This window comes from Pan troglodytes, chromosome 20, assembly GCF_028858775.2.
Source record: "Pan troglodytes isolate AG18354 chromosome 20, NHGRI_mPanTro3-v2.0_pri, whole genome shotgun sequence".
NCBI lineage: Eukaryota > Metazoa > Chordata > Mammalia > Primates > Hominidae > Pan > Pan troglodytes.
Genome location: NC_072418.2, coordinates 38,411,917 through 38,438,586, shown reverse-complemented (window position 1 = coordinate 38,438,586; position 26,670 = coordinate 38,411,917). Strand labels below are relative to the sequence as shown.

Below are 26,670 nucleotides of genomic sequence, written 5' to 3'. Positions count from 1 at the left end.
CAGCTGTTACCTGAAATCATAATCCAGAACAGAGGCAGTGCCGTGAGGAATATCATTCTGTACAGCGAGTGAGTGATCGCTGGAAAGGGAGAGGAGAGGGTTAAAGGCTGGGGGAAGTGAAAGGGGGTGTTCCATCTGGGCTTCAGGAAGGGGCCCATTCATATGTTAGCTGCTGCTGCTATTATTATTTATTTATGCATTTATTTACTTATTTTTCTGAGACAGGGTCTTGTTTCATTGCCCGGGCTGGAATGCAGTGACACAATAACAGCTCACTATAGCCTCAAAATCCTGAGCTCGTGTTATCCTCTTGTCTCAGCTTCTGGTATGCGCCACCACACCCAGTTAATTTTTCTTCTTTTTTGTGGAAATGGTTGTGGAGGTGGGGTCTCACTATGTTGCCCAGGCTGGTCTTCAACTCCTGGCCTCCAGCAATATTCCTGCCTTGGCTTCCCAAAGGATTACAGGTGTAAATCACCATGCCTGGTCTGCTGATATTTTTTAACTTTTTACTTTTTGAGATGGGGTCTCAGCCCTGTCGCCCAGGCTGGAATGCAGTGGTGCAATCGTGGCTCACTCAACTGCAGCTTCAATCTGCCAGGCTTAAACGATCCTTCAGAGTAACTGGGACCTCAGGTACACACCACCATGCCTGGCTAATTTTATTTTAGTTTATTTATTTGGTTATTATTATTATTTTTTTTACAGATGGGAGTCTTGCCATGTTCTGTGTTGCCCAGACTGGTCTTGAACTCCTTGGCTCAAGCGATCCTCCTGCCTCAGCCTCCCAAAGTGTTGGGATTACAGGCATGAGCCGCCTCACCCGGCCTGCTGCTATTACTTAGAATTATAAACCCTTCTATGGCATTGGCCATGAGCCAGCCCTCACTGCTTATTCTGCTGTCTTAACTCATTGGATCTCTTTGAGGAAGATGCATTATCCTCATTTTATAGCTGAGGTCCAGAGAGGTTAAGTGACTCGCCCAAGGCCACACAGTTGGTCTGCAGTCTTAGCTGCATGTCCTGTCTCTATGCAGTGATGATGTGCTGATCATTATCTTTGTCACCATGATGCCCCTGGAGATCTCCAGAAAGTAAGAACCAGAGAGCCAAGGCAGGGCCAGCATTGCAAAGCTGAAGCAAGGGAAGAGAGTTGGTACCCTGCCCCTCACCTGAATCTCCCTGAGTTGGGGACGTCTTCTGGGTCCACCTGAAGCCGCCAGACAACCTGCATGCAACAAGAGTCACTCAGGTGCAAGGGGGCAGGATCGAGGCGCCCAACCCACCCCCGCTTCAGTATCTCCTGCATGGGTTGTGACCTGTTGTCAGGCTGCCCATGTGGCCTCCCATTGTGCCTGGGACCCTCCCACACAGCCTCGAAGCCACTCTCTGGCAACAACTCCCTCCAAGCTGGGGTGTCGGAGAACTGTGGGGAGGGAAGGGGGAACGACCGCATCGGGGTACGGGGGTGAGACTGAGGGGTGTGGCGAGTGGAGTGAGGGAGCAGATGTCCCACGGCCGGGGCCTGGGGGTGGCGGGCAGGGACCCAGAGCCATCAATGACTGGGTTTCACAGTATCAGCATTCCCGACATGCCGTGTAAATTCCTGCCGCCCTCTCCCACCCCACAGACGGCCCCTGGTGTCCGCACCCTCACCAGAAGCTGGTCCCCGGTACAAAAGAGTCCTGTTCCCTCGGGGAGAGGGTGTTTTAGCCTGCGGGGGGCTTTCAGGGTAAGTGGGGAGTAAGAAAGGGGTCAGGCACTCCTGGCTGGGCTTTGAGCAGGGCCAGGAAGGCCCAGGGTGGGGGCTAGCGAGCCCCTGGCACCCTGCTGCTCCGTGGGTTGCCTTGGGGTTGCAGCCAGGGTTTCCAAGCAATTGCTTTTCCCAGCCTTCACCGCCCTCTTCCCACGGACAGAGACACATGCACAGACACATCCAATCGCGGGGATGAAATGTGACAGATGTAGCCCCAGCCAGAAGGGGCAGGCACACGCAGCAGAGACTCATACAGACACCCAGACAGGACCCTGAACACACAGACAGGCACAGGGACCCCTGTGCCCACAGGGATGGGCTGGCACTCACATAGTTCCCAAGGCATGCATGCAATGCCTCTGCTGCTGTCCACACACACCTGGACAGACACAGCCCTGGCATTCAGCACACACACACACACACACACACACACACACACACACACACAGCCCAGCATGCATGCCAGGCTAACAAAGATGCAAGGAACTGCACACACACACTGAGGATGGCTATAGACGCGTCCACTCAGACACGCGCCGATGGACACCTGGCCGACGCTGCCCTTGCACCTGTGACAGGAAGGTACAGGAGAGAGATGCAGATGAGGATGAGCACGTGCCCGGGCAGACATGAAACAAGCAGGTAGACCATGCACTCTTAACAGCGGGGAAAACAAGTTCTCGGGATGGGGGCCAAATCAACCTCAGCTATTACAGTGTGTGTGGCCACAGTCCATAAACATATGTACAGCAGATCTGTTGGATTAAAATGCCAAGGGAAGGATGGGACGGGGACAAATGCATCTAAAAAGTTTCCGTAGTTGGGGCCGGGCGCAGTGGCTCACGCCTGTAAACCCAGCACTTTGGAAGGCCAAGTTGGGAGAATCTCTTGTGCCCAGAAGTTTGAGACCAGCCTGGGCAATATAGTGAGAGTCCCGTCTCTTAAAAAAAAAAAAAAGTAACGAAAAATAAAAAGTGTCCTTAGTGGGGACTAATGAAGAAAAGTCGACTGAGGCTTACAGAGGAAGGTGCATGGGCAGCCATGTGTGTGCACGCACACGCACGCGCACGCGCACACACACACACACACCTGTTATGTGCCCAGGTGCTAGAATGCGGTCACTCACAGCCCACTGCCCCCATCCACCTCCCAGATTGCAGCCTGCAGGTGTCTGATCACCTGGACATCCTTCCATTCTTCGGCCAGACGCAGACCTCCTCCACCCCATCTGCCCCGCACTCGGGAACCCCAAGGAAACCTCTCCTGCAAAATCTTCACCCACGAGGGGTGCTGAGGGGGGGCCCTTTGTTTTTTGTCTCTGTGGTTTCTTCCCAGAGCCCCATCGCTGCCCCAGCGATGGTCCGAGCCCATCCCCAAAGCAGCCCCAAGCCACACTCTCCTGCATCCTAAATCAGTAGCGGTGCACAGCGACGCTCCCTCACCCAGAGCACCTGACCCTGCTCACGTCTGGGTGCCACTGCCCCGGTGCCCTGCTCCCCTTGCCCTGGCCTCCCTGCCACCATACTCACTTGGACTCAGTTGCTTCTGCACCTCTGCTCCGCCAGCCCAGCTCGCAGTCCCCTGCCTTCCAGGGTCTAGGCCCCCACTTGCCAGCCCCTCCCCTCCCCCTGGGTGCCAGGGGCCGCCTGCCTCCAGGGCCCAGCTCCTCCCTACCCCCGGGGGAGGGGGGCACAAAGGGGCCCTTGTCACCACGGGGCTCGGACTGGGCAGCCTGACGCCTGGGTTCTCCTAGCTCTTTCCTGGAGGGGTCGGGAGTGGCTGCCTTGCTCTCTCCCCATCTTCCATCCCTGTACACCCTGATTCTGGGTCCCGGGGGTGGGGGGGCAGTCTAATCTCTTTGGAAGTCCCAGGCTGAGGGACAGAGGCATTGTCCTCAGGGAATCTTGGTGGCAACATTAGGTGGGCAGCAGGAGGAGACAGGTCCTTTCCACCCTCAACGTCAGTGTCACCTCCTCTTGCCATCTGAAATGACCTTCCGTGTTCACCAACTCCTTTCAGGAGAACGTGACCTCCACCAGGCCAGAAGCTTCATCTTGGATATTCTCAATCCATCCTTGCTCGTAGACAAGCTCCTGGCAGGCAGTTGAGCTTAATAAACAGCGTGGGTGGTTGAATGTGTTCCCCAGAGCCCCGGGGCACCTTCAGACTCAAGGCCTGTGCACCTGCTGCTCATTCTTCCTGGAAAGCAGTCCCCACCCCATAGCACTCCCCACTCTGGCACTGGCTGCCGTTCACCCATCCTGTAGGCTCAGCAGCCTGGGTGCCGCTTCCCTGGGAAGCTTTCCCATCTTCTCCCATCAGCCAGGCCCCTCCACTGCAATGCTGTCCTTTCCTTCTGTAGCCTTGGCAGGCTGGCCCGTGTGCACCCTAGGTCTGCCCGCCTCTGCCTCCCACTAACCCAGGAGCTCTCAGAGGCAGGGGCTCACCAGAAACCTATCTGCCTGTCTGTCTGTCATGTGCACCCTTCTGTCCCCTGGGGCAGTGCTTGGTGCACATAGGACTGTGCTGACCGAGTTGGGCAAGGACCCTCTGAGTACAGATTCCACCCCTTGGTCACGACTTTTGCAAGGTGGGTGGGGGCTCAGGGCAGCTGGAGGTGGCGTGACAAAGTGCAGCAGTGATTTCACCATGAGCTGTTCAGCCTCACTGGGACATCTCCTGTCCTCCTTCAGGCCAGAGCAGTGGGGAGGGGGGGTCCTCGCTCTCAAGGGAGAACCCAGGGGGTGAGGGGCGGGGAAATCCCTCAGACCAGGGAGAGAAGTGTTGTGGGGCTGGGGGGGAGTTGGAGGGGGAGGGGGAGTCCCACCCCCACCCCAGGCTTTATGATGTCAGACTCTGCCCGTGCCTTTCCCAGTCTGGGACAAAGGACCATTGAGAGTCGGGCGGGGCTTGAATGCCTGGGTCCTGGAGAAGAGAGGGGCCTGGTGCCTGGGCTTTGGTGGTGGTGGTCGGGGTGACAAGGAGATCCTGGGGGGTATTTGCATGTCACAGCCTTCAGCATCAACACCCACCTAGTTGGAGCTGGAGTCGTGTGCTGGTGCAGTGTGGGGCTCCATCTCCTCCCTGGGTGTGAACTGAAGGCTGTTGCTGGGGAGAGGACAGTGTCCCACAGGAGCACTCGCAATAGTCGCTGACATCAGCAACTCGGGTCTCCAGGAGACCTGTGGGAGCGAGGCGGCTGGAGCCCATGAGAGGAAGGGGCTGGGTGAGAGGACCTGTGACTGGCGGGCAGGTGCCCTGTCTAAGGGGACAACTGACCTGCAGATCCAGTGGCCGGTGCTGCCGCATCAGCTGATCTTTTACGAGAAAGCAGGTGTATCAGTTTTCCAGGGCTGTTACAACAAAGTTTCACAAACTAGGTGGCTTAAAAACCAGAATTGAGGCCATGCACGGTGGCTCACACCTGTAATCCCAGTGCTTTGGGAGGCCAAGGCGGGCAGATCACGAGGTCAGGAGATCAAGACCATCATGGCTAACACGGTGAAACCCTGTCTCTACTAAAAATACAAAAAATTAGCCGGGCATGGTGGCAGGCGCCTGTAGTCCCAGCTACTCAGGAGGCTGAGGCAGGAGAATGGCGTGAACCCGGGAGGCGGGGCTGGCAGTGAGCAGAGATTGCACCACTGCACTCCAGGCTGGGCAACAGAGCAAGACTCCGACTCAAACAAACAAACAAACAAACAAACAAAAAACCCTGCCAGAATTGAGCTTGAATTCCAAGATCAACAAGATCAAGGTGCTGGCAGTGTTGGTTCCTTCTGAGGGGTGTGAGGATCTGTTCCAGGCCTTTCTCTGTAGGGCATCTTCATCTTCACATTCTCTTCCCCCTGTATTCACCCCGCCCAGATTTGCCGTTTATTTATTTATTTATTTATTTATGTTTGAGACATAGTATTGCTTTGTCATTTAGGCTGGAGTGCAGTGGTGCAATCATACCTTACTGCCACCTCCACCCTCCAGATTCAAGCGACTCTCTTGCTTCAGCCTCTCAATAGTAACTGGGACTACTGGCACTTTTTTTTTTTTTTTTTTGCTAGAGACAGGGTCTCACTATATTGCCCAGGCTGGTCTTGAATTCCTGATCTCAAGCAGTCCTCCTGTGTTGGCCTCCCAAACTGCTGGGATTACAGGTGTGAGTCACCGCACCCCGTCAGATTTAGGAAACCAGTTATATTGGATTAGGATTCTCCCGTCTCGTTTTTACTTGATTACCACTGTGAAGACCCTGCCTCCAACTAAGGTCACATTCTGAGCTACTAGGCGTTAGGACTTCAATGTGAGTTTTGAATTCCTAGCAGCAGGAATTCAGAATGAAGCTCTCGGCCGTGGGGAGCTCTCACTTAAAGCTTAAAGCTCTCATAGATGGGAGCTGAGGCTCAATCCATCCAAGAGCCTTTGCTGCCCTCAGACAATGGTGGCAGCTTCACAACCAGTCCTCCACAGGACTGCAGCTTGCTCAAAATGCAAGTTCAAGGGCCCCGCCTTGCACCTGTGGAATCAGAAATTCTGGAGGCCCAGCTATCTGCATTTTATTTGTTTATTTGTTTTACAGACAGCGTCTCACTGTGTTATCCAGGCTGCAGTGCAGTGGTGCCATCATAGGTCACTGCAGCCTTGAATTCCTGGCCTCAAGTAATCCTCCCATCTCAGCCTCGTAAACCACTGGGATTATAGGCATGCTCCACCACGCCCAGCCTCATCTGCATTTTATTTTTATTTATTTAATTTTTTTTGAGACAGAGTCTCATTCTGTCACCCAGGCTAGAATGCAGTGGCAAGGTCTCAGCTCACCGCAGCCTCTGCCTCCCAGGTTCAAGCAATTCTCGTGCCTCAACCTCCCGAGTAGCTGGGACTACACGTGTGCACCACCACACCCAGCTAATTTTTGTATTTTTAGTAGAGACGGGCTTTCACCATGTTGGCCAGGCTGGTCTCGAACTCCTGGCTTCAAGTGATCCTCCAGCCTCAGCTTCCTAAAGTGCTGGGATTACAGGCTTGAGCCACTGAGCCCGGCCCCATCTGCATTTCTGCAGGCCCTCCAGGAGATTTTGAGCACGCTGAAATTTGAGTATCTCTGCTTTACATGTTCTCCCATCTCTCTAGGACCACCCCAGAGAACTGCTTGCTCAGGAGAGAAGAGCACCCCGTGTCATTAAGTGTAATTCCTGATTTCAGGTTTCCCACTTGCCAGGAGGGAGGGCTCTACCCTCCCCTGTCAATATGAATCCTTTACATTGAGGAAGCATTGGACAGTTTCCAAAGCAATTTCACACTCATTCCCTTGGTTGAGCAGCTCTAGAGCCAGTTAAGCTAAGTCCTGTATGGACTTAGCTTCTGTTCTTTTTTTGTTTTTGTTTTTTTTTTTTTTTGAGATGGAGTCTTGTTCTGTCACCCAGGCTGGAGTGCAGTGGCATGATCTTGGTTCACTGCAACCTCTGCTTCCCGGGTTCAAGCGATTCTCCTGCCTCAGCCTCCGGAGTAGCTGAGATTATAGGTGTGCGCCAACACGCCTGGCTAATTTTTGTATTTTCAGTAGAGACGGGGTTTCACCATGTTGGTCAGGCTGGTCTCAAACTCCTGACCTCAGGTGATCCACCCACCTTGGCCTCCCAAAATGCTGGGATTACAGGCGTGAGCCACCGCGCCCAGTGCTTCTGTTCTTTTAAAGGTAAGGAGAGGCCAGGCATGGTGGCTCACAACTGTAGTCCCAGCATTTTGGGAGGCTGAAGTGGGAGGATCGTTTGAAGCCATGAGTGCGAGACCCACCTGGGCAACACAGCCAGATCCACGTCTGTACACAAAATACAAAACTTTAGCGGGGCGTGGTGATAGGCACCTGCGGTCCCAGCTACTCAGGAGGCAGAGGTGGGAGGACCGCTTGAGCCCGGGAGTTCAAGGCTGCAGTGAGCCATGATCACACCACTGCACTTCAGCCTGGGCTATGGAGCAAGACCCAGACCAAAAAAATAAAATAAAAAATGCGGATGAGGAGGTGGAGCTCCGGATATGAAGAGGATGCATGCAAGATGTTACAGCTAATAAGAGGCCAAGCTCACCAAACTCCCCTCTCCCTACCCCTTCAGACTTCATTCAGGAAACCTCCCCTCCCAGAGGACAAGCCTCTGTGGATTCCAAAGCGAAGGCAGACATTGATGGTGCCCCAGACTGATCTGGCGCCCAGCTGGGCTTCGTTTGGCTCACAGAATGTTGATGTAAAAAGACAAATTGCTTTGCTCAGTTGCCAATACTGTCAAAGCAAGAAATCTCTAATAAAAATAGGAATTCCCACCTTCTCTTGACAAAATCAGAAGCTCTAGTCAGGTTTACCTGCCTTGGGTGTGGCAGCCGTGTCTTGGAGCCCTCTCCCGCCCAGCCTGGGCCTTCCCACTCCCTGCCCACACCCAACATTGAGGCCGAATGACCAATGCCCTTTACCACCAAGTGAGAGCTGTTGCTTCCTGGGAGCTAAGAAGACAGTGAAATAACAGCCCCTATGTCTGTTTCTATCAAATGTGGGCAGGCCAGGCCCACCTGTAATCACAGCATTTTGAGTGGCTGAGGCGGGTGGATCACTTGAGGTTAGGCATTTAAGACCAGCTTGGCCAACATGGTGAAACCCTGTCTCTACTAAAAATATGAAAATTAGCCAGGCATGGTGGCGGGCGCCTATACTTCCAGCTACTCAGGAGGCCAAGGCAGGAGAACCGCTTGAAACTGGGAGGTGGAGTTTGCAGTGAGCTGAGATCGCGCCACTGCACTCCAGCCTGGGCGACAGAGTGAGACCCTGTCTCAAAAATAAATAAATAAACAGTAAAAATATTTTCCCAGTTTCAGTTTCTAATACATCAGGCAACTAGAGATATAGCCCACTTTAACAAGAGCTTTTTGGAGTCCTCAATAATTTCTCAGAATGTAAAGGGGTCCTAAGATCAAAAGGTGTGAGGCCCATGGCCTTCAGAGGCCATCCAGGTATAGCGGATGAGCGAGGTATGGGGGATTGTTACATAGGAGCATCTTAAGTTGTATTCTCTCAGGAAAGACACACTTTGCACGTGAAACATATAGGAATATAGTTCACCTCCACAAGGAACTGAGTTCCTGCCCATTTTTATTTTTTATTTTTTTTCTGGAGACAGGGTCTCACTCCGTCGCCCAGGCTGGAGTGCAGCAGTGTTATCTTGGCTCACTGTAACCTCCACCGCCAGGGTTCAAGTGATTCTCCCGACTCAGCCTCCTGACTAGCTGGGATTACAGGCACATGCCACCATGCCTGGCTAATTTTTGTAGAGACGGTGTTTCATCATGTTGGCCAGGCTGGTCTTGAACTCCTGACCTCAAGTGATCTGCCTGCCTCAGCCACCCAAAGTGCTGTAGGCATGAATCACCACCCCTGGCCCCTCCCATTCTTGAAAGCTGTATTGCTCTCATTTTTGTTGCCCCACTTTTTTTTTTTTTTTTTTTTTGACACCAGGTCTTCTTCTGGAACTCCCAGTCTTAAATGATCCTCCCGCCTCAGCCTCCCGAGTAGCAGGGACGGTGCAACCGCACCGGGCTAGAAACTGGGACATTTAAAAGCGTGAGATACACCAGCACACAATCCATTAGCCATCTGGTGATGATGCCATCAGGTGTCGCGGAGCCTCCTGGAAACTCCATTGTATACTCATGAGAGAACCAGGGTGAAAAAGGCAAATAAACATCTTTGTAGGCCGGGCGTGGTGGCTCACACCTGTAATCTCAGCACTTTGGGAGACTGAGATGGGTGGATCACTTGAGGTCAGGAGTTCGAGACCAGCCTGGACAACATGGCAAAACCCCACCTCTACTAAAAATACAAAAATTAGCCAGGTGTGGTGGCACGTGCCTGTAGTCCCAGCTATTCAGGAGGCTGAGGCAGGGGAATCGCTTGAACCTGGGAGGTGGAGGTTGCAGTGAGCCAAGATCATGCCACTGCCCTCCAGCCTGGGTGACACAGAGAGACTCTGCCTCAAAAAAAAAAAAAAAAAAAGAAAAGAAAAAAAAAGGAAAAAAAAAGTCTTAGTAGTTCCACCTTCAGGAGCCCTACAAAAGGAGTCCCTGGATCTTACTTTGAGAACCTTTATAGCAGTGTCCAATGTTTTGGCTTCCCTGGGCCACACTGGAAGAAGAATTGTCTTGGGCCACACATAAAACACACTAACACTAATGACAGCTGATGAGCAAAAAAAAAAATTGCGGAAAAATCTCATAATGCCTTAAGAAACTTTACAAATTTGTGTTGGGTGCATTCAAAGCCATCCAGGGCTGCATGTGGCCTGCGGGTTGGACAAGCTTGCCTTACAGGCACTGATTTCTACAGCTGTTTTAGGAAGATCTCAAGGAGAGGAAACATTAACTTTCATCCCCTGTTATTGCAACATGAAGGGGGAGAACAGAAACAAATTTTCTTCACCAACTTTCCTGGCAACCTCCAGGACACACCAGCCCCACATGACCCACCAAGCACTGGTGCTTGCAAGGCAGGGTCAGGACAAGCTCTTAGCACAGACACTCGGCAGAGAGAAAGGACAACAGACACTCTGGTTTGGAAAACAAAAGAACCAGCCATTTTATTCCAAGACCTATGTTCTGGGGCAGCAGGAATAAATAAGGAAGGGAGGGGACGGGGGCAGGGCAGGTAGGTTCTACGTCTTGCAGCACATCCCACACTTTGATCGATGACAGCAGCCGCAGCAGAAAATGCAGATGGGGAAGTGGGTGTCTCGCCTCCTTCGCCTCTGGAGCATGGGCTGTGGGAAGGAAGGGAATGTGAGCAGGGAACCGGCCTTAGCATGAGGAGGGAGCAGGGGGCTAGGAAAGGCATCACTGTTGCGCTCACCATCCAGCTGGCCCTGGCTCCAGCTCTGTCCTGGGGTTGCAGCTCTGCAAGTTGTCCCGTCTGTGAAAGCAGAAGGGGGTGTAGAGGATGGCAGGGGGCCCAGTGGACCTCTGAGACTGGCTCCCGGCAACCTGCTCCTCTCCAAGTGGTTTAAACCCAGAGCTCAGCTGGACTCTTAGGAGGGGCCTTGCTTTCTTGCTTCTGCTCACCTTCCCATGGGCGGCTTTTCCTAAAAAAAAAAACCTCCCAGATCCGCCTCCTCCTCTTTCCACAGCTGCTACTCTTCTTTGGGACATCACCTTCCCCTGCCTGGATGCCAGTGCCAGCCTCCTAACACACCTCCCTGCATTCTTGCCCCTCAATCCATTTGCCACACAGCAGAGTCACTTTTTTTGTTTGTTTTTTAGACAGAGTCTTCCTCTGTTGCCCAGGCCAGAGTGCAGTGGCACAGTCATAGCTCCCTGCAGCCTTGACCTCCTGTGCTCAAGCGATGCTCCCGCCTCAGCTTCCCGAGTAGCTGGGACAGCAGGTGCACGCCACCACACCCGGCTAATTTTTTAATTTTTTGTAGAGATGGGGTCTGGTTGTGTTGCCCAAGCTGGTCTCGAACTCCTGGGCTCAACTGATCTTCCTACCTTGGCCTCCCAAAACTCTGGTATTACAGGTGTGAGCCATGGTGCCTGACTGGCAGACTAAGTTTTTTAAAACATGGCCAGTGAGATTGTGGTTTTCTCCATTTTAAAAACCTACAGGAGGCTGGGCGCCGTGGCTCACGCCTGTAATCCCAGCACTTTGGGAAGCCGAGGTGGGAGAATCACCTGAGGTCAGGAGTTCAAGACCAGTCTGGCCAACATGGTGAAACCCTGTCTCTACTAAAAAAACAAAAATTAGCCGGGCATGGTGGCAGCCGCCTGTAATCCCAGCTACTCGGAAAGCTGAGGCAGGAGAATTGCTTGAACCCGGGAGGCGGAGGTTGCAGTGAGCCCAGATGATGCCACTGCACACCAGCCTGAACGACAGAGCGAGACCCTATCTCAGAAAAAAAAAAAAAGCTTATGGGGGCTTCCTCTTTATTCCAAGGAAAAATCAGTGTCTGCACGGTTGCCCACAAGACCTAGGGACTGCCTACCCCTCAGCCTTATCCCCAAGTCCCACCATCTCCTCTTGTTCAGCCTGACCCTGGGCTATGCTGGCTTGTCCTCTCCTTAGGTCTTTGCTGCCTCCATCTCTCACCCTCCAAGACGAAGGTCAACTGTCACTTTCTCATGAAACACTTGCTTGACTGCCAGCCCCTTGACCATGCCTGTGGTCCCCCAACCCGTGGCGTGTGCCTGCTGTCCCAGCTACTTGGGACGCTGAGGTGGGAGGATTGCTTGAGCACAGGAGGTTGAGGCTGCAGTGAACTATGACTGCACCACTGCACTCCAGCCTCAGCAACAGAGGAAGACCCTGTCTCTAAAAAACAAACCAAAAAAGTGACTCTACTGTGTGGCGAATGGGTCACGGTCACTCTACCACTGTCCGTTATGAGATTCACGAATAGAATGTACTAGACACAATTATTTATTCATGTTTTCATCAGTCTTTAACGAATTCCCTGACCAGGATGGAGAAATCTCCTCTCTCATCTACCTTGTTCATGGCCTCGTCCCCACTGTCTAGAATAAGACTCCACACAGCGTAGGGGTTCCATAAATACCCATGGAATTAGGACCTTCCAGTCCCTGTCACTCGGTGCTTCATTGATTTCTGTTCTTTTTTGGAGATGGAGTCTTGCTGTGTTGCCAGGCTGGAGTGCAGTTGTGCAATCTCAGCTCACTGTGCAACCTCCACCTTGCGGGTTCAAGCAATTCTCCTGCCTCAGTCTCCCGAGTAGCTGGGATTACAGGCACCTGCCACCAAGCCTGGCTAACTTTTGTATTTTTAGTAGAGACGGGGTTTTACCATGTTGGCCAGGCTGGTCTCAAACTGACCTCAAGTGGTCTGCCTGCCTCAACCTCCCAAAGTGCTGGGATTACAGGCATGAGCCACCGTGCCTGTCCTGGTTCCTGTTCAGCTGCCAGTACTCCTGAGACGTCCTGAGCTCTGCTCAGTGCTCGGGTGTCTCCAGTGCCCTAGGCTGAGGCCTGGCTCTCCCATCCCTGCTGCCCTGCTAAGGACTCAGGCCACTGGGCTCTCACCTGTTGTGGGAAAACAGAGCCACTGGTCAGGCTGGCGAGGAGGAGGAGGAGCAGGAGGCAAGCGGCCCAGATCTGGGAGCTCAGTGCCATCGTGCCGTCTGTCTGGCTGTCCCACTGCTGGGTCTTGAGCTTGCTCTGGTGTCTGGGACCGAGTGACAGTCGCTTTTATGGGGCCTGCCAGGGGAGGCGGTGGTCTGAGCCCCCTCCCCTTTGCTCTGTCTCATTTCCAAGAAGGTGGTGGCGCCGAAAAGGCGGGAGAGATAAGCGGGAACAGAGCGACAGGGAACAGGGTTGTGTCACCCTCAGCCGGCAGAGGTGTGTTCAGGGGGTGGGGCAGACGGGGTCACAGACACACACTGCTCGCCAGCCATCTGGGGAGCCCTTTCCCCATCACGATGTCATTCTGCTGATCGGGAAAAAAGTTCCCCCTTTTGCTTCAGCGGTTAAGCAGTTTGATGAGCAGAATCAAGGTTCCGCTCTCCTCCACTCACTTCCCCATCGCCTACATGCACACAGGGCATGGCCAGCAGCCGCCAGGCTCCTCAGGAGTGTCTGGCATGTTGGGGGAAGCATCCATTGCTTTAAGCTCTCACCACACGTGCATAGGTTCTGGCAGGGAACACTAGATAGCCCTGAGCAGGGCAAGCATCAGCATGTGCCCGATCCGCACGCGGTGTTTTCCCAGTGTCAGACCCTTGAGATGTGGCTCTGGTAACTGGAAAATGTTTGAGCAAACTTTTGGCCATAAATGACAGCAGTAATATGGCCCAGCACAGTGGCTTATGCCTGTAATCCCAGCAATTTGGGAGGCCAAGGCAGGAGGGTCGCTTGAGCCCAGAAGTTCAAGACTAGCCTGGGCAACATAGGGAGACCCCATCTCTACAAAAAAAATTTTAAACAAATTTAGCCAGGCGTGGTGGCACACATCTGTAGTCCCAGCTACTTGGGAGGCTGAGGCAGATCGCTTAAGCCCAGGAGGCTGAGGCTGCAGTGAGCTATGATTGTGTGACTGCACTCCAGCCTGGGTGACAGAGTGAGACCCTGTCTATAAAACATAAAATAGCAGTAATAGTAATAGCTAACATCTACAGTCTGATGAGTACATTTTATACGATGGCACATATGTTGACTCACTTCTGCACCAACTCAGCCTGTGCTGCCTGTTCTCCCAGCAGCACTTACTGCCCCACCTTCAGCTCTGCTCTGTATTCAGGGGCTGCCTTCTCAGTCACCCAACCCCAGAGGCCTGGGCTCCCCAGACCCTGCTCCCTTTTAGGAGCCTCCTCCCCGTCGGACACTCATTTCCTTCACTTTACAGAAAAGGCACTGAAGGCAGAGATCAGGGCATGGCCCAAGCTTGCTCAGCCAGAGGCAGAGCTGAGATTCTAGCCTGAACAGCCTGACTCCAGGGCTTTTGCTCTTACCCACCAGGCTTCCCCATCTCCCCTAAAACACAGCAGGGCACAGCGGTATGCTAGACCTGGCTCAACATAGCAGACCATGCACATCTCGAAACTCTGCATTCAGTGGCATCATGCTGGTATCCTGAAATCAGCAGCAGTGGGAGTCTTGACACCCAGAAATTGGCAAGCACTACAAGCCAGGGATGTTTTTGGGGAGCCGGTTCCTTAGGACACCACTAGCTGGGGGATGAACCCAGGCTGTCTGACTGCAGTGCCTTCATTCCTTTCCACTACCAGGCCCAGCTCAGGGTGCACACGGCCCAGGGGATCAACAAACCTTGGTTCCAGATGGGCCCTTGCACATTTTGCCTCTTTGCCTTTTTCATTCCAGGGCCATCCAGTGTCAGCCAAGTCACCAGAGCCTGGGGATGTTGTTGTCGAGGAATGAACACTTCTTCCTGGTTGCTGCACCACTTTCAAGGCCCACTCAAGCACAGAAATGGACAGGCCCTGCCATCTGCCTCCTCATCCACACCACGTGTGAGGCTCCTCTTGTCACAGCCTGGGTAACAAAGCGAGACCCCATCTCTACAAAAACTTGGCTGTGGTGCTACGCACCTGTAGTTGGTCAAGGCTGCAGTGAGCCGTGATTGTGTGCCACTGCACCCCAGCCTGGGTGACAGAGTGAAACCCTGTCTCTAAAAACTAAATGAATAAAGATGGCCTCAGATGGGAATAGCTAGGAAAAGGAGACAGGGCTCTTGTGGGAAGAGACGAGTGCAGGGAGCGGGGGAATTGGGGAGGAAAGGCAGATGGAACTCCACAAGGTGAGCAGAGTGGCAAGCCCAGCTCCTGGGAGTTGAAGGGGGCTGCAGGCTGAAGCAGGGCCCAGTGAATAGGGGTGTGCTCACCTGGGGAGACACGGCAGCAGCCCCCAGCCCTACCAGGCATCGCTGCATCTCAGCTGAGGACAGGTTTCATCATCAGCAGGGGCAGGGGTCACAGCACAGGCGCCAGAGCCTTGGTGCAAGGCGACAGGCTGACGGGCCAAGCTTGGCGCCCTGGCCATCTGCCCTCCCTGGGGGTGAGGGGCTCAAGGCCAGGTCCCACTATTGGCTGGTGCAGAGGGGAGGGCTTCGGCCCAGCAGGGCAGGGCCAGGGGCTGGTTGTGTTTTCAGGAACTGTTGACACGGAGACCCCTGCCTCTCCTCCAACATGGGACATGTCCTTGACCCCAGCTCCCCACACCCTCATGCACGTCTAGGGCCTCAAAGGGGACATTCATTCCTTAATTCCTCCATCCATCCAACCAACCACTGGGTACTGGGTGGTGCAGCTGGCAGGGACCATGCACAGCCATGTGCACAACAGCAGAACCATGCCTCGTGGAGCTCTGCAGACCCCAGGCCCCCTCCTCACTCCTGAGATGGACAGACACACAAGCAGACAAGGCGGGGGCCACATGGGGCCAGTTTATTGCAGTTAAATACCTCTCTCTCTCTCTATTTTTTTTTGTCAATTTTTCCATAAAGAAAATTAAAACACACACACACACACCCAAAGGGGAGCAGGGACCCAGAAACAAGAGGTGGGGTGGGACGTGGCCTCCCTGCTAGGTCCAGGCCCCGGGTGGCCCCCCAAAGGCTCCCCTCCTTCCCATCAGCACCCTGTCTCAGTACCTCCAGAGAGCAGGAGGCAGCGGGACGTGGCAGGGCCTCTGTCCCCTCCCTCTTGCCTCCAGGTGAGACCACTAGAAGTGCCGGGGCTTAGTGAGGGCCAGGAGAAGGGCGACAGACAGACGGATGGGGAGGGAGGATACCGTTTCCAAGTGGAGGAGGGCGGTGGGCACTGTATCCACAGAAATGCATTATTTCTCCCCGTTTTTTGTTAAAAATCTACTATAAAAAAACGCAGCTGGGGGAGGGGCATGTGTCCCTCTCTGTGCTAAGGGCTGGGGAAGGGGGCAGCAGAGGCCGGTGTGGGCGGCGGCGGCTGCGTGGTGGTGGCGGGCGTCACTGCCGGGTGCCCTCGCCCACCATCTCCAGGTTGTGCTGCTGCAGCTGGGCTCGAAGCAGGGCGTTCTCATTCTTCAGCTCCTCGATCTGGCGGACACGACGGAGGTCAAGGGAGCTGAGGGCCAGCGCCTTGCATCTGGGGCTCCTGGGCCCTGACCCGCTCCAGGCCCCGCACCCACCTGCTGCCTCAGGAGCTCGTTGTCCATCTGCAGCCGCTCGGCCTCTTTGAAGGTCTCCTGCATGCGCTGGTTGGTCTGGCGCAACTCCCGGATGTAATCGCAGGCCTTGGACAGGATCCCTCCTTTACTCTGGGGGGCGAGGGGACCAGGAGCCTTAGGGCAGGCACCGCCCACCGGCCTCCACCCCAGGGATGACTCCCGAGCCCCATGGCTGTTGGACTTTCTGCATGCAAGGGTTGGGGGCCGGGACCACCGCAGCCACTGAGGGTCCGGGGTGCTCACCGCTCCCGTCTTGCTGTTGTCTGCATTACAGTCTGGAATGATTTTCGAAAGCTGGACGATCCAGTTGTTGATCTTGTCCCTCCGCCTCCGCTCCACTGCGGAAAACAGAGTCACAGCCACGGCTTCGCTGACGGCTCGTGCCTGAGCGGCCGTCCTCACAGGGCAGAGGCTCAGCCCGAGGACACCCAGGAACAGTGCAGGCCCCACCGAGACCACAGCCCTGGGAAGTGAGGGGCCGCACCCTGAGCCCAGCCGGCCCCCACCCCAGCTTCTCAAGAGGAACAAAGAAACGTGGGCCCTCCAGTGCCACACATGCTTTTAGGATGGGCATCAAAGGCCAGGCACTTGGAGATCATTTTGCAGGCCTGCCCCACCATACTTGTACAAATTTTAATCGACAGTTAAAAATAAGGAAATTTCTCATGGTAATTGGCATCACTGGCTTCTTTTGAGAAATGGAGCTCTGGTCACAGTGGGCACATACTGGGAGGCAGGGATGGACAGAGCCACTCTTCGCAGGACCAGTGCCCCTTTTTGGCTCCTGCGGCTCCTGCACTGCATTCTCCAGTCTCCCCAGAGACTCTGGGCACCGTGATTTTGTTTTTTTTCCTCATCTCTAAATCCAAGTCTGACCATGTTTCACCCCTGCTTAAAATCCTTCCACAGGGCAATAGCAGATCCCAACTGGTACTTGCAGCTCCCAGGGCCTGGCCCACAAAGCACCAGCTCACCCAGGAAAGACCCAAACCCTATGTTGAAGGCCAGAGATGGCAACTCATAGAAGGTTTTACTTAAAAAACCCAGATTTGTGATTTTACTCCATAAAACTCCACAATCTCACGCCAACTGTGTCAGCTGGGTGGCAGCTGTCCCCAGACAGAGCACATGCCTTTCTCTGGCCACATCCCATCCTGATACCTGCCTGGGGTCTGTGTGCTGCGGAGCCTGAGACCCCTGACTCAGGGCCTGCTAAAGCCAGGCTGTCCCAACCCTTCACCGCCTGCCAAGCCCCAGCACCAGGCACCGTGGGGACAGGAAAGAACGCTCAGCTACCCCCAACTCCTACCCCACGGACCCCCAGCCCCCTGCCAGGGTGGCTCATGCTGTCTGCACCATTTGTGGAGGGGAACGAAGCCCTATAGCTAGGGCAGATGTGGCAGGAAGGCCAGGGGTTCTTTTCAAAGCCTTGGATAATGGTGATGAAACCGGTCAGGGGTCCAGTGAGCCTGAGAAGGAGGGGTGGGCCACAGCCTGCCCGTTACCCTCACACCCCGAGATCGGCAGCTCCCCAGACCTGCCGTTCCCTTGAAAAGGCTGGGGCCCACCCACCAGCAAACCCCTCTGGCTTCTCTGGGCTGTGGCCGCGTGCTGCTGACTGGCCTCTCCCTGCCTCCAGTGCCTCCCACTCAGGCCTGAGTGACAAACCCTCCGATGGATGCGGACTCTCCTTCTCCCACCGTGACCACTCTTCCCTGGCCCCTTCCATCCTTGTGCTCCCTCTTTCCTCCAAAACCAATACCCCAAGATCAGTGCTTGCTATGGAGCACGGTCCAGGCCCTGCACTGGGCTCAGCGAGTGCTTGCTCCCCTATTACTATCGCGGTGCGCTGAACCTTCCCACCAAAGACAACCACACCCGCCTTTGGGAACTCTGGCCAAAAGCAGCAGCGGAGCTGAGAGTCCAGGCCTGGAGGCACCGCTGGCGCAGTCCCCAGCAGAGCGCTCCTCGCCCAGGGGCCCGTGGAGGAACTCGGCAGGCGGCCTCGTTTGAGCCTCTGCTCTCCCACAGTCCTCTCGAGAGCTGGGCGCCGGCTGCAGCTACATCCTCTCCAGAGCGAGTTTACTTCTTACACACCTACTCCCCGCCCTACTATGTGCCAGGCCCTCCGCCAGGCTGGGGTCCAGGGTGGAAGCAGCCCCGGTGCGCCCCATGGGCACTCGCAGCACCACTGTGGGCAAGTGGCACTAACCCCATTGCATTCGTGTCATCACTGAAGATGGTACAAAGTGCCTCGGGAACGCCAGGCGCCGAGCCATGGCCTCTGCATGGGAATGGGGGTGGGATGAATCCTCAGAGATCCAGGAAACATTCGGGCTGGTTTCTGAGAGAAAGACTCTAAGGCAGGCAGCTGGGAAGATCCCAGAAATGGTGGCCTGAAAACCATTTCAGGGTATGCAGGGGTGGGAAAAGGTTGTAAAGATCGGTTGTCAAGGCCTTGTGTGCTCTGCTCGCAGGTCAGGACCGCATCTCCTCCTCCTCCAGAGGCCCAGGCCCTTGAATCCAGGCCCTGACATTAGCAGGCGGTAATGCTGTCCAGCCTGTGGCTTCGGAAGACCATCATGGCACATTTGAAATAGAGGAAGACCCATTAGGACCAAGGCCACGTTCATTCCACAGAAGCACTTCAGTTACTCCATAGGAAACTTAAAATTCAGAAGCTGGGTGGGGTGGCTCACGCCTGTAATCCCAGCACTTTGGGAGAGTGGATCACATGAGGCCAGGAGTTTGAGACCAGCCTGGCCAACATGGCGAAACCCCGGCTCTACTAAAAATGCAAAAATTAGCCAGGCATAGCAGTGCATGCCTATAATCCCAGCGACTTGGGAGGCTGAGGCACGAGAATTGCTTGAACCCAAGAGGTGGAGGTTGTAGTGAGCCGAGACCACATCATTGCACACCAGCTTGGGTGACAGAGCGAGACTCTGTCTCAAAAAAAAAAAAAAAAAAAAAAAAAAGAGAAAATTCAGAAGCGAAACCTGCCAGGACTGAAGGAAGAAATGGACAAATCCACAAATATAGTGAGAGACATGGACATCTTTCTCATTGATTGGTGGAACAAGTCAACAACAACAACAAAAATCAGAATAGAAAGCCTGAACACTCAACCAGCCTGACCTCACTGACCTGGGGGGACATTCTGCCTGACAGCAGCAGACACCTGTCCTCGTCAATGCCCCAGAAGCTTCCGCCAAGCTAGGACACATTCGGGCCCGTCGGGTAAGTCTCATCGAATTTCAAGGAACTGAAATCATACAGAGTATGTTCTCTGACCATAACAGAACTAAATTAAAAATCAATAACAAAAAGATATCTGAAAAACCCACAAATATTTGGAAATTAAGCAACCTGCCTCCAAATAACAGAAAGGTCAAAGAAGAAACCACAAGGAAAATTGGAAAACACTTTAAACTGAATGATAACAAAAACAGCATATCCCAGTGGGATGAAGCTAAAGTGATGCTGCAGTGAACTGGCAACTCTAAATGTTGTTAAGCAAAGAGAAAGGTTAAGAATCATCTCAATCCCTGCTGTGAAACATTAATCCTGTAAAATAAAGATTTTAGTAGAAAATTGGAAAAAAAAAAAAAAAAAAAAGAATTACCTTAAAAAGCTGGGGTTGGGGTGTGCCAGGGAAGCTAAAGCATGAAACCTAGCAAATTGAATCCAAAGTGAGTAGAAGGGGCCGGGTGCAGTGGCTCACTCCTGTAATCCCAGCACTTTGGGAGGCTGAGGCAGGTGGATAACCTGAGGCCAGGAGTTCGAGACCAGCCTGGCCAACACGGTGAAAACCCGTCTCTACTAAAAATACAAAAACTAGCTAGGTGTGGCAGCGGGAACCTGTAGTCCCAGCTACTTGGGAGACTGAGGCAGGAGAATCACTTGAACCGGGGAGGCAGAGGTTGTGGTAAGCTGAGATTGCGCCACTGTGACAGAGCGAGATTCCATCTCAAAACAACAAACAAACAAAAAACCAAGTGAGTAGAAGCATGAATTAGTAACATTAAGAGTAGAAATCAATGAAACGGAAAAAGCAATCTAATCTGGCACCTAAAAATCAGATTTCACATAAAAGTCTCGATTTCTAGCTTCTCAGAGTTTCTGGCAACAGTGGCCCTAGATTCTGACAGGGCAGCAAGGGGAAGGCACTGGGCAAGGGCCACCCTTCAGGCAGCGCACACATGCCCCAGATCACTGGGGGCCCCCCACAAGCTTTCCTTTTTTTTTCTGACACAAGGTCTGGGTCTGTTGCTCAGGCTGGAGGGTAATCTCAGCTCACTGCAACCTCTGTCTCCCGGGCTCAAGCCATCTTCCCACCACAGGTTCCCAAGTAGCTGGGACTGTTACAGGCATGTACCACCACGCCTGGCTAATTTTTAATTTTTTTGGTAGAGACAGGGTTTTGTCACATTGCCTAGGATGGTCTCAAACTCCTGGGCTCAAGTGATCCGTCCGTCTTGGCCAAAATGTAATCCCAAAAGTGCTGGGATTCCGGGCGGGAGCCACCACACCCAGCCACACACCCCTTCCTGAGATGCCAAGTGCACCTCCCTCCCTCAGGCCCCTGCAGGCATTTGAGTTTGTGACTCTGGGATAAGCTCCTGCAGTACCAAGAAGTGGTGGGAAGGAGGGAAAAAGAAGTGAGAGAAGCGGATCTGAAATTCACCACAGAAGAGAAACTTGGGGTTTGTGGCCATAAGGGAAGAAGACGGCAGAGTTGAAAGCGGCTCTGGTCTTAGTTTCTGGCTTGGGCAGCTGTGACAGGGGTAGCTTTTGCTGCTCTGCAAAGAAGAAGGTTGCATGAAAGCCTTTGGAGACGGGAGATGGCACATTCTCTTTTGGGCGAGTTGAGTTTGAGGCATTACAGGGAGGTCCAGAGACAGAAATCTTGAATAGGTAGTTCAAAACGTGGGGCTGGAGTTGCAGTGAAAGGAATGGAATGGATGGAAACACAGTTCCTTGCATTACCAGGAGCCAGGTGGTGGGCGAAGCCTGGGAGGACATCAAGGAACAGTCCTCAACTTTTTGTGTGTCACACACTCTTCTGCAGCAAAGAAAAAAGAGGAACACCTACAAGTGGGAACAGAGTTTGGGGGATACTGACCAAGAGCTTCCGAGCCCATCGCTGGGCCTCACAAGTCACACACCTGAGGCCGACGGGAGGGCCCGGACCTTATGAAACACCAGCAAGACTGGGTGTGGCAGCTCAGGCCTGTAGCCGAGGCCGGAGGACTGCCTGAGGCCAGAAGTTCAAGACGAGCCTGGGCAGCATAGCAAGACCTCCACTCTACAGATAAAAAAAAATTACCCCATGTGATGACGCCTGCCTGTGGTCCCAGCCACTCAGAAGCCTGAGGTGTGAGGATTGCTTGAGCCTGGGAGGTCAAGGCTGTGAGCTGTGATTGTGCCACTGTACTCCAGCCTGGGTGACAGAGTGAGACCCCCTTCTCAAAAAAAAAGAAACACTCGCAGCCAAAGCAGTTTCTCAAGCTTGTCCACTATGACAAATCACCTGAAGAGCTGATGGAAAACACAGATTCCCCGGCACCCCCATCTACTCACTTGGAACTGGGACAGCCCTGGAAATTTCACTGTTAACAGTGGGGTAGGAAAGGCAAAGATCACAGGAGAATCAGAGAGGATGGAGGAGAAAGGAAGATTCCAGAAAGGAACAGAGGGAAACAGGCAGCATCAGATGCTTGGAGCCCAGACAGCAAAGGAGGCCAGTGATGTGGCAATGGGGTCACCATGGGTGACCGGAAGTGGAGCTGTTTTGGTAGAGCCATGAGCCAGATGGCTGAGGGTACTGGGAGGATGAGCAGATTGGGGCAGATGCTCTGCAAGTCAGGAAAGCAGAGACAGGACGGAGCTGGAGAAGTGGGCAGGTGATGAAGACTGCTTCACAGGGTGAGAAAGTTTCAAGGCTGCCTGGAGTCAGATTAACTAAGGGAGAGGCGGGGGTGAGAGTGGGGTGGGAGGGTCCTGAGTCCTCTCTTCAGCCTTACTGTGTGGCCACCAAGACTCACTGCATCCCCACCAGGTGCCCGGGGCGGCTGTGCTTCCAGCATTTCACAGAGGGAAGACAGGTACGGAGATTAAGAACCACCCTGACGCCCCACCACAGGTAAGTCGTGGGGCTGGGGCTGCTCTGGGGGCCCCTCAAACTCACTGCATCTCAAAACCAAGCTCAGATGCACCCCTTCCCTTCCAAGCATGGAGGGGAGTTCAGCACGAAACCCTTATTCTCCAGCCTTGGAGTCCTCCTCACATTTCCCCCAACCCCTGCCCTGTCTCAGGCCTGACAGTCGTACGGTCTCCTACCTTCCAGCCTCTTCCCACCACTCTTGCCAACAGCCTCCACAACCCAAACCCCTCTACTGGCTTCTCATCACCCTGGAATAAAACCACAGGAGCCCAGACAGCCACACTGGGGACTTCTTCCAAGGTCCTCCACCATCTGGCCTGGGCAGCCCCCTCCACTGCGCCAACTTCCTCTTTCCTTTCCTGAATTCTGCTCTTCTGCAGACACACCATGGCGGCCCTGGCTGAGGGCCTGGCCTGTGTCCTAGCTCTTCCCTCTGCCCGGGACTCTCCTGAGGTTCTCAACAGGCCCCTTCCCTCAGGTCGCTTCAGGGATCTGCTTCAATGTCACCTCTCGAAGAGCCCTTCAGAGCACACTACCATGCCGCCATCACCCGCCACCTTCTTCCCCAGCTTTCCTCTCCTGCCTGTGACTGCCTGCACTGCCTGATGCGGCTGTGTGACTCCCATCTCTCCCACCAGAACACGCACAGAGAGCTGAGACCTCGTCTGTCCTATCATCTGCTGCATTGCCATATCTGAGGACGCAAAAGGGGGGCTGGTCGTAGTATGCACGCGCTGAATGAACGCCTGAACTCAGGGAGGAGCTGCTCAGAACACAACTACCTGGGCCAGAGACCCCAGTCCCATCACCACCTTTAGGACTCAGCATTCAGCCCCTCACTCGGGCATTCGAGGCCTTCCCGATCTTCCCTCCTGAGGCATTCTAAATGGAACTTCTCCCACAACCAAACCAGCACCCCACAAAGTAACCTGACCCACACTCCCCTCTCCCTAGGGAAGCGTCACCCCAGCCCACCCTCCATCAATGTCCCATGAGACCCATGAGACATAAGCCCTCAGGCCTTTGAGCCTCCCTGACGCTCCAGGCCAGACTCCAGACCTGGCACAGGGCCTGTGCCGCTCAGCCCAGAACCCACGGGCAGTAAATATTTGTTGAATGATGGTTGTTTGGGTGTAAGCACTCTCCTGGCACTTGCACAGTGCTGTGCCCACTGCAGTGGCTACTGACAGGCGGGGCGGGACAGTGCTGAAGGCCAAATGACCTGAGGTGAGACTTGGTGTTTCTGAAAAGGGCAGGATGCTCCGGCCTTAGGTAGCCAGAGGCAGAACTTCATGCAGTTTCTCCCTCAGATGTGCTCCCTGGGGGAACAGACCTACTTCTGGAGGCCAGGCAGGCATGGGAGTGAGGGATGTGAGCATGACAGCTGCCACGTGGAAAGGTCAGCCCACGTGAGCCCGGTCAGCCCTATTTTTCAAGTGGGGCAGGCAATCCGTATGGGAATGTGAAGTCCACCATCTTAGATGTGGGCCATGAATTCAAGATCACCAGCCGGGTCAACAAATGGCCAGTTCCAATTCACACTCCCTGTCCCTCTACTTCTGACACTGTACTCTCCCCTCGTTGCTCACTTTCTACCTTTACAGCGTCCAGCAAAGCCCTCTGGAGCACTTGTGGCCTGCCCAGGAGTGGCTTCTCTCTCTGTCACTCCACACTCCAGGGCTGGCTGAGCCTGTGAGGGTGGTGGTCAGGGGGACCCGGAGCCACACCTTGTCCTCACCTTCGTTGTGCTGGGCTCTTCTTCTCTCATCTCGGGGTGTTCTGGTTCCATCAATTTTTCTAGAACAGGAGGAAAAAAAAGGGGGGCATGTATTATCGCAGATCTGTTTGCCCAAGCATCTGCTAAGTATTAGATTTAAAAATTATCTTTGCAAGATAAATCCATGTGCAAAAACAAAAGACGTGATACTTTATGTGCACTAGAGCAGCAGAAACAGGCAAAGAAAAAAAACATTACACCATGTGCCCACTTCATGCTAACTGCCCAGCTTCTACTCCAGAAACCCCTCTCTTCCTTCCATTTCAACACCAAGCCCTCCAGGTGTCCCCTGCACATACGGAGAGTAAGGGTGTGTCCGGGGGGCGATCGTCCTCTGTGTTCCCGTCTGAAGCACATCCTGGGGCGTCATCATGACGTAGAACTGGCCTGCAGGGAGAGTGGGGGGTTAGTGGCAAGGCAGGGTGAAGTCAGAACTGGTTGGGGGGGCTTCCCTCCCTGCTGGGCCCATTGCCTCCCCCACCTGCCAACCTGACTTCTTCTCCTCACCTCCAGCCTGCAAGCTCTGGTCTGTGGTCTGTACGGACACAGCCGTAGTATCTCCCACACTGGACGCTGGGAAATAGGCAAATCGTGCCTCCCCGCTGACAGCCTCGGCCGCCGGACTGCCACCATTGCTGAAGGGATTTTGGATCACAGCCTGGGGAGTAGGAGGGCAGAGGCTACCCTTAGCTTTCTCTGTTCCTCCATCCCGTCCCCTCATTGCTGTGCTTGGGGTTTACTGCATTCTCTGCAATTAACAGGAGTAAGGACTCCTTCTGCGTGTAGCATTATGTCCTGTGTTTCAAACAGCCCTGGAACATGGCGGGAGGTCAGCGATCACTTGCTGAGCCAATCCGTTTTGCACTCTAAGAAACTTTCCTCTTAAGACACATCATTCCCATTTTGCGGGAAAAAAAAATTCCAAGAGCACTGTCCCCAGGTTTCACGGTGCACAACAGGGATCTGGCCCCATGCAGCCTGAGGCCTGAAGGCAGCATCCGCTGGGCGACACCTGCCCCACCCCCGGGGCTCCCCAAGAGCAGAGCCAGTGTCCCCTCTCCACTCCCCCCCCCCCCCAACCCAGAGGTGGCAGGGCACCTACCAGCGGGAAGGGCGCTGCAGGACCTGGGGGCACAGAGGCAGCGGCGGGGCCCGGGCGCTGGGCTGCCCCGTCCACACCCACCTGGGTCACAGCCTGCTGCCCCCCCGCGAAGGCAGCGGTGGACACGACGCTGACGGCGCCAGCTGTGTCGCCCTGGCCGTCCAGCTGACCATCAGTCACCTGGACTACGCGGTATGTCACCTGCAGGGGGCGGCAGAGCGGCGAGGCCGGCGCTGGGGCCAGGTCCGAGCCTTCCCGGCGCGCCCGCCCGCCCGCCCGTTCGCCCTCGCGGCCCGCCGCTCACCTGTCCTCCATTTGTCTCTGTGCGGAACTGGTACTGGATGTTGTGGTCGCCGAACGCCGCCTGCTGGACGCTGGTGATGGCCACCGCTGTCTGCTCCTCCGCTCCTGGGCCGTCCCCGCCTGGGGCCAAGGAGGGTCGGGGCACGGTCAGGGCCGTGCCGAGCGCCCCCAGCCCTCCCCGGGCGTGGCCGGCCCGGCAAGCACTCACCTTCCTGCAGCTCGACGCCCTCCTCCGCCTCGGGTCCCTTGTCGTGGCTGCCAGGGGCACAGGAGGAGCAGGGTCAGCGCGGCTCGCGCCCGCGCCCCCGCCCCCGCGCCCAGCTGCAGGGCCCCAGTCCCACCCGGCCGCGCCTGAGGCCGGGGGCGCCGCCGAGGCCGGGGGCCGGGGGCGGGAGGCGCCGGGTCCCCCCCCGCGCCGGCGGCCTCCATTTTGAGCCGGGCCCGCGGCCGCTCGGGATCATGGCGGCCCCGGCCTGCAGGCCGCGGGGCCGGGGCCGGGGCGCGGGGGCACGGCCGGGCCGGGGATCTTACCTGGCGGCGGCAGCAGCGGTGGCCGAGGCAGCGGGATCCAGACCCGGGTCCAGCATGTCCATGGGGGGGGCGGGGGCGGGGGGGGCGCGGGGCCCGGGGGGGAGGGGAGGGGAGGGGAGGGAGGGAGGGGAGGGGGCGGGCGGCCGGGGGGGCCCCGAGCCCGGCGCTCACGCCGCGCGGCAGGAGGGGACGGAGGAGATACGGGAGCCGCTCGCGCTGATCACGGGGACAAACAGTGGGGTCATGTGAGGAGGAGATGCCGCCGCCGCCGCCGCAGCCGCCGCCGCTCCTGCAGCCGCTGCAGCCGCCGCCGCCTCCGCCTCCGCCTCCGCCCGCCCGCC

General features: G+C 55.1%; 3 protein-coding genes and 1 long non-coding RNA gene across 21 annotated transcripts in view; 1 reads left to right on the top strand and 3 right to left on the bottom strand.

The window, feature by feature from the left end:
* Positions 1-3,394, bottom strand: part of CD22 (CD22 molecule) — a 58,711-nt gene extending 55,317 nt beyond the window's left edge. For all 16 annotated transcript variants that reach the window (XM_063800682.1, XM_063800683.1, XM_063800679.1 and 13 more), the window contains exons 1-3: positions 3,286-3,394; positions 1,173-1,228; positions 11-79 (exon numbers count right to left, since the gene is read on the bottom strand). In XM_063800682.1, the coding sequence (XP_063656752.1) occupies positions 11-56 (46 nt within the window). In that variant the 5' untranslated portion in view covers positions 57-79; positions 1,173-1,228; positions 3,286-3,394. The remainder of the gene's footprint in view (positions 1-10; positions 80-1,172; positions 1,229-3,285) is intronic.
* Positions 3,395-10,342: 6,948 nt separating this feature from the next.
* On the bottom strand, positions 10,343-12,942 carry HAMP (hepcidin antimicrobial peptide). Its single transcript, NM_001109693.1, has 3 exons — positions 12,815-12,942; positions 10,635-10,694; positions 10,343-10,545 (listed from the first exon to the last, which is right to left on the bottom strand). Exons 1-3 carry the CDS (start codon positions 12,902-12,904, stop codon positions 10,441-10,443), a joined length of 255 nt encoding a protein of 84 aa, NP_001103163.1. The 5' UTR covers positions 12,905-12,942; the 3' UTR covers positions 10,343-10,440.
* A 2,720-nt stretch (positions 12,943-15,662) lies between these two features.
* USF2 (upstream transcription factor 2, c-fos interacting) lies at positions 15,663-26,547 on the bottom strand. 3 transcript variants are annotated; one of them, XM_016935672.4, is made up of 10 exons: positions 26,330-26,547; positions 26,007-26,053; positions 25,800-25,918; positions 25,496-25,696; positions 24,901-25,051; positions 24,693-24,780; positions 24,355-24,413; positions 16,694-16,788; positions 16,412-16,540; positions 15,663-16,319 (listed from the first exon to the last, which is right to left on the bottom strand). In XM_016935672.4, exons 1-10 carry the CDS (start codon positions 26,389-26,391, stop codon positions 16,230-16,232), a joined length of 1,041 nt encoding a protein of 346 aa, XP_016791161.2. In that variant the 5' UTR covers positions 26,392-26,547; the 3' UTR covers positions 15,663-16,229. The 3 variants fall into 3 exon arrangements, with proteins under 3 accessions (XP_016791161.2, XP_024206952.1, XP_016791162.2); XM_024351184.2 differs by having other exon boundaries at positions 15,663-16,540; XM_016935673.4 differs by lacking the exon at positions 25,496-25,696.
* Positions 21,708-23,738, top strand: LOC129138056 (uncharacterized). The gene is made up of 2 exons (XR_008540993.1): positions 21,708-22,378; positions 22,512-23,738. It is a non-coding gene; the product is annotated as an uncharacterized LOC129138056 (long non-coding RNA).
* Positions 26,548-26,670: the final 123 nt, after the last annotated feature.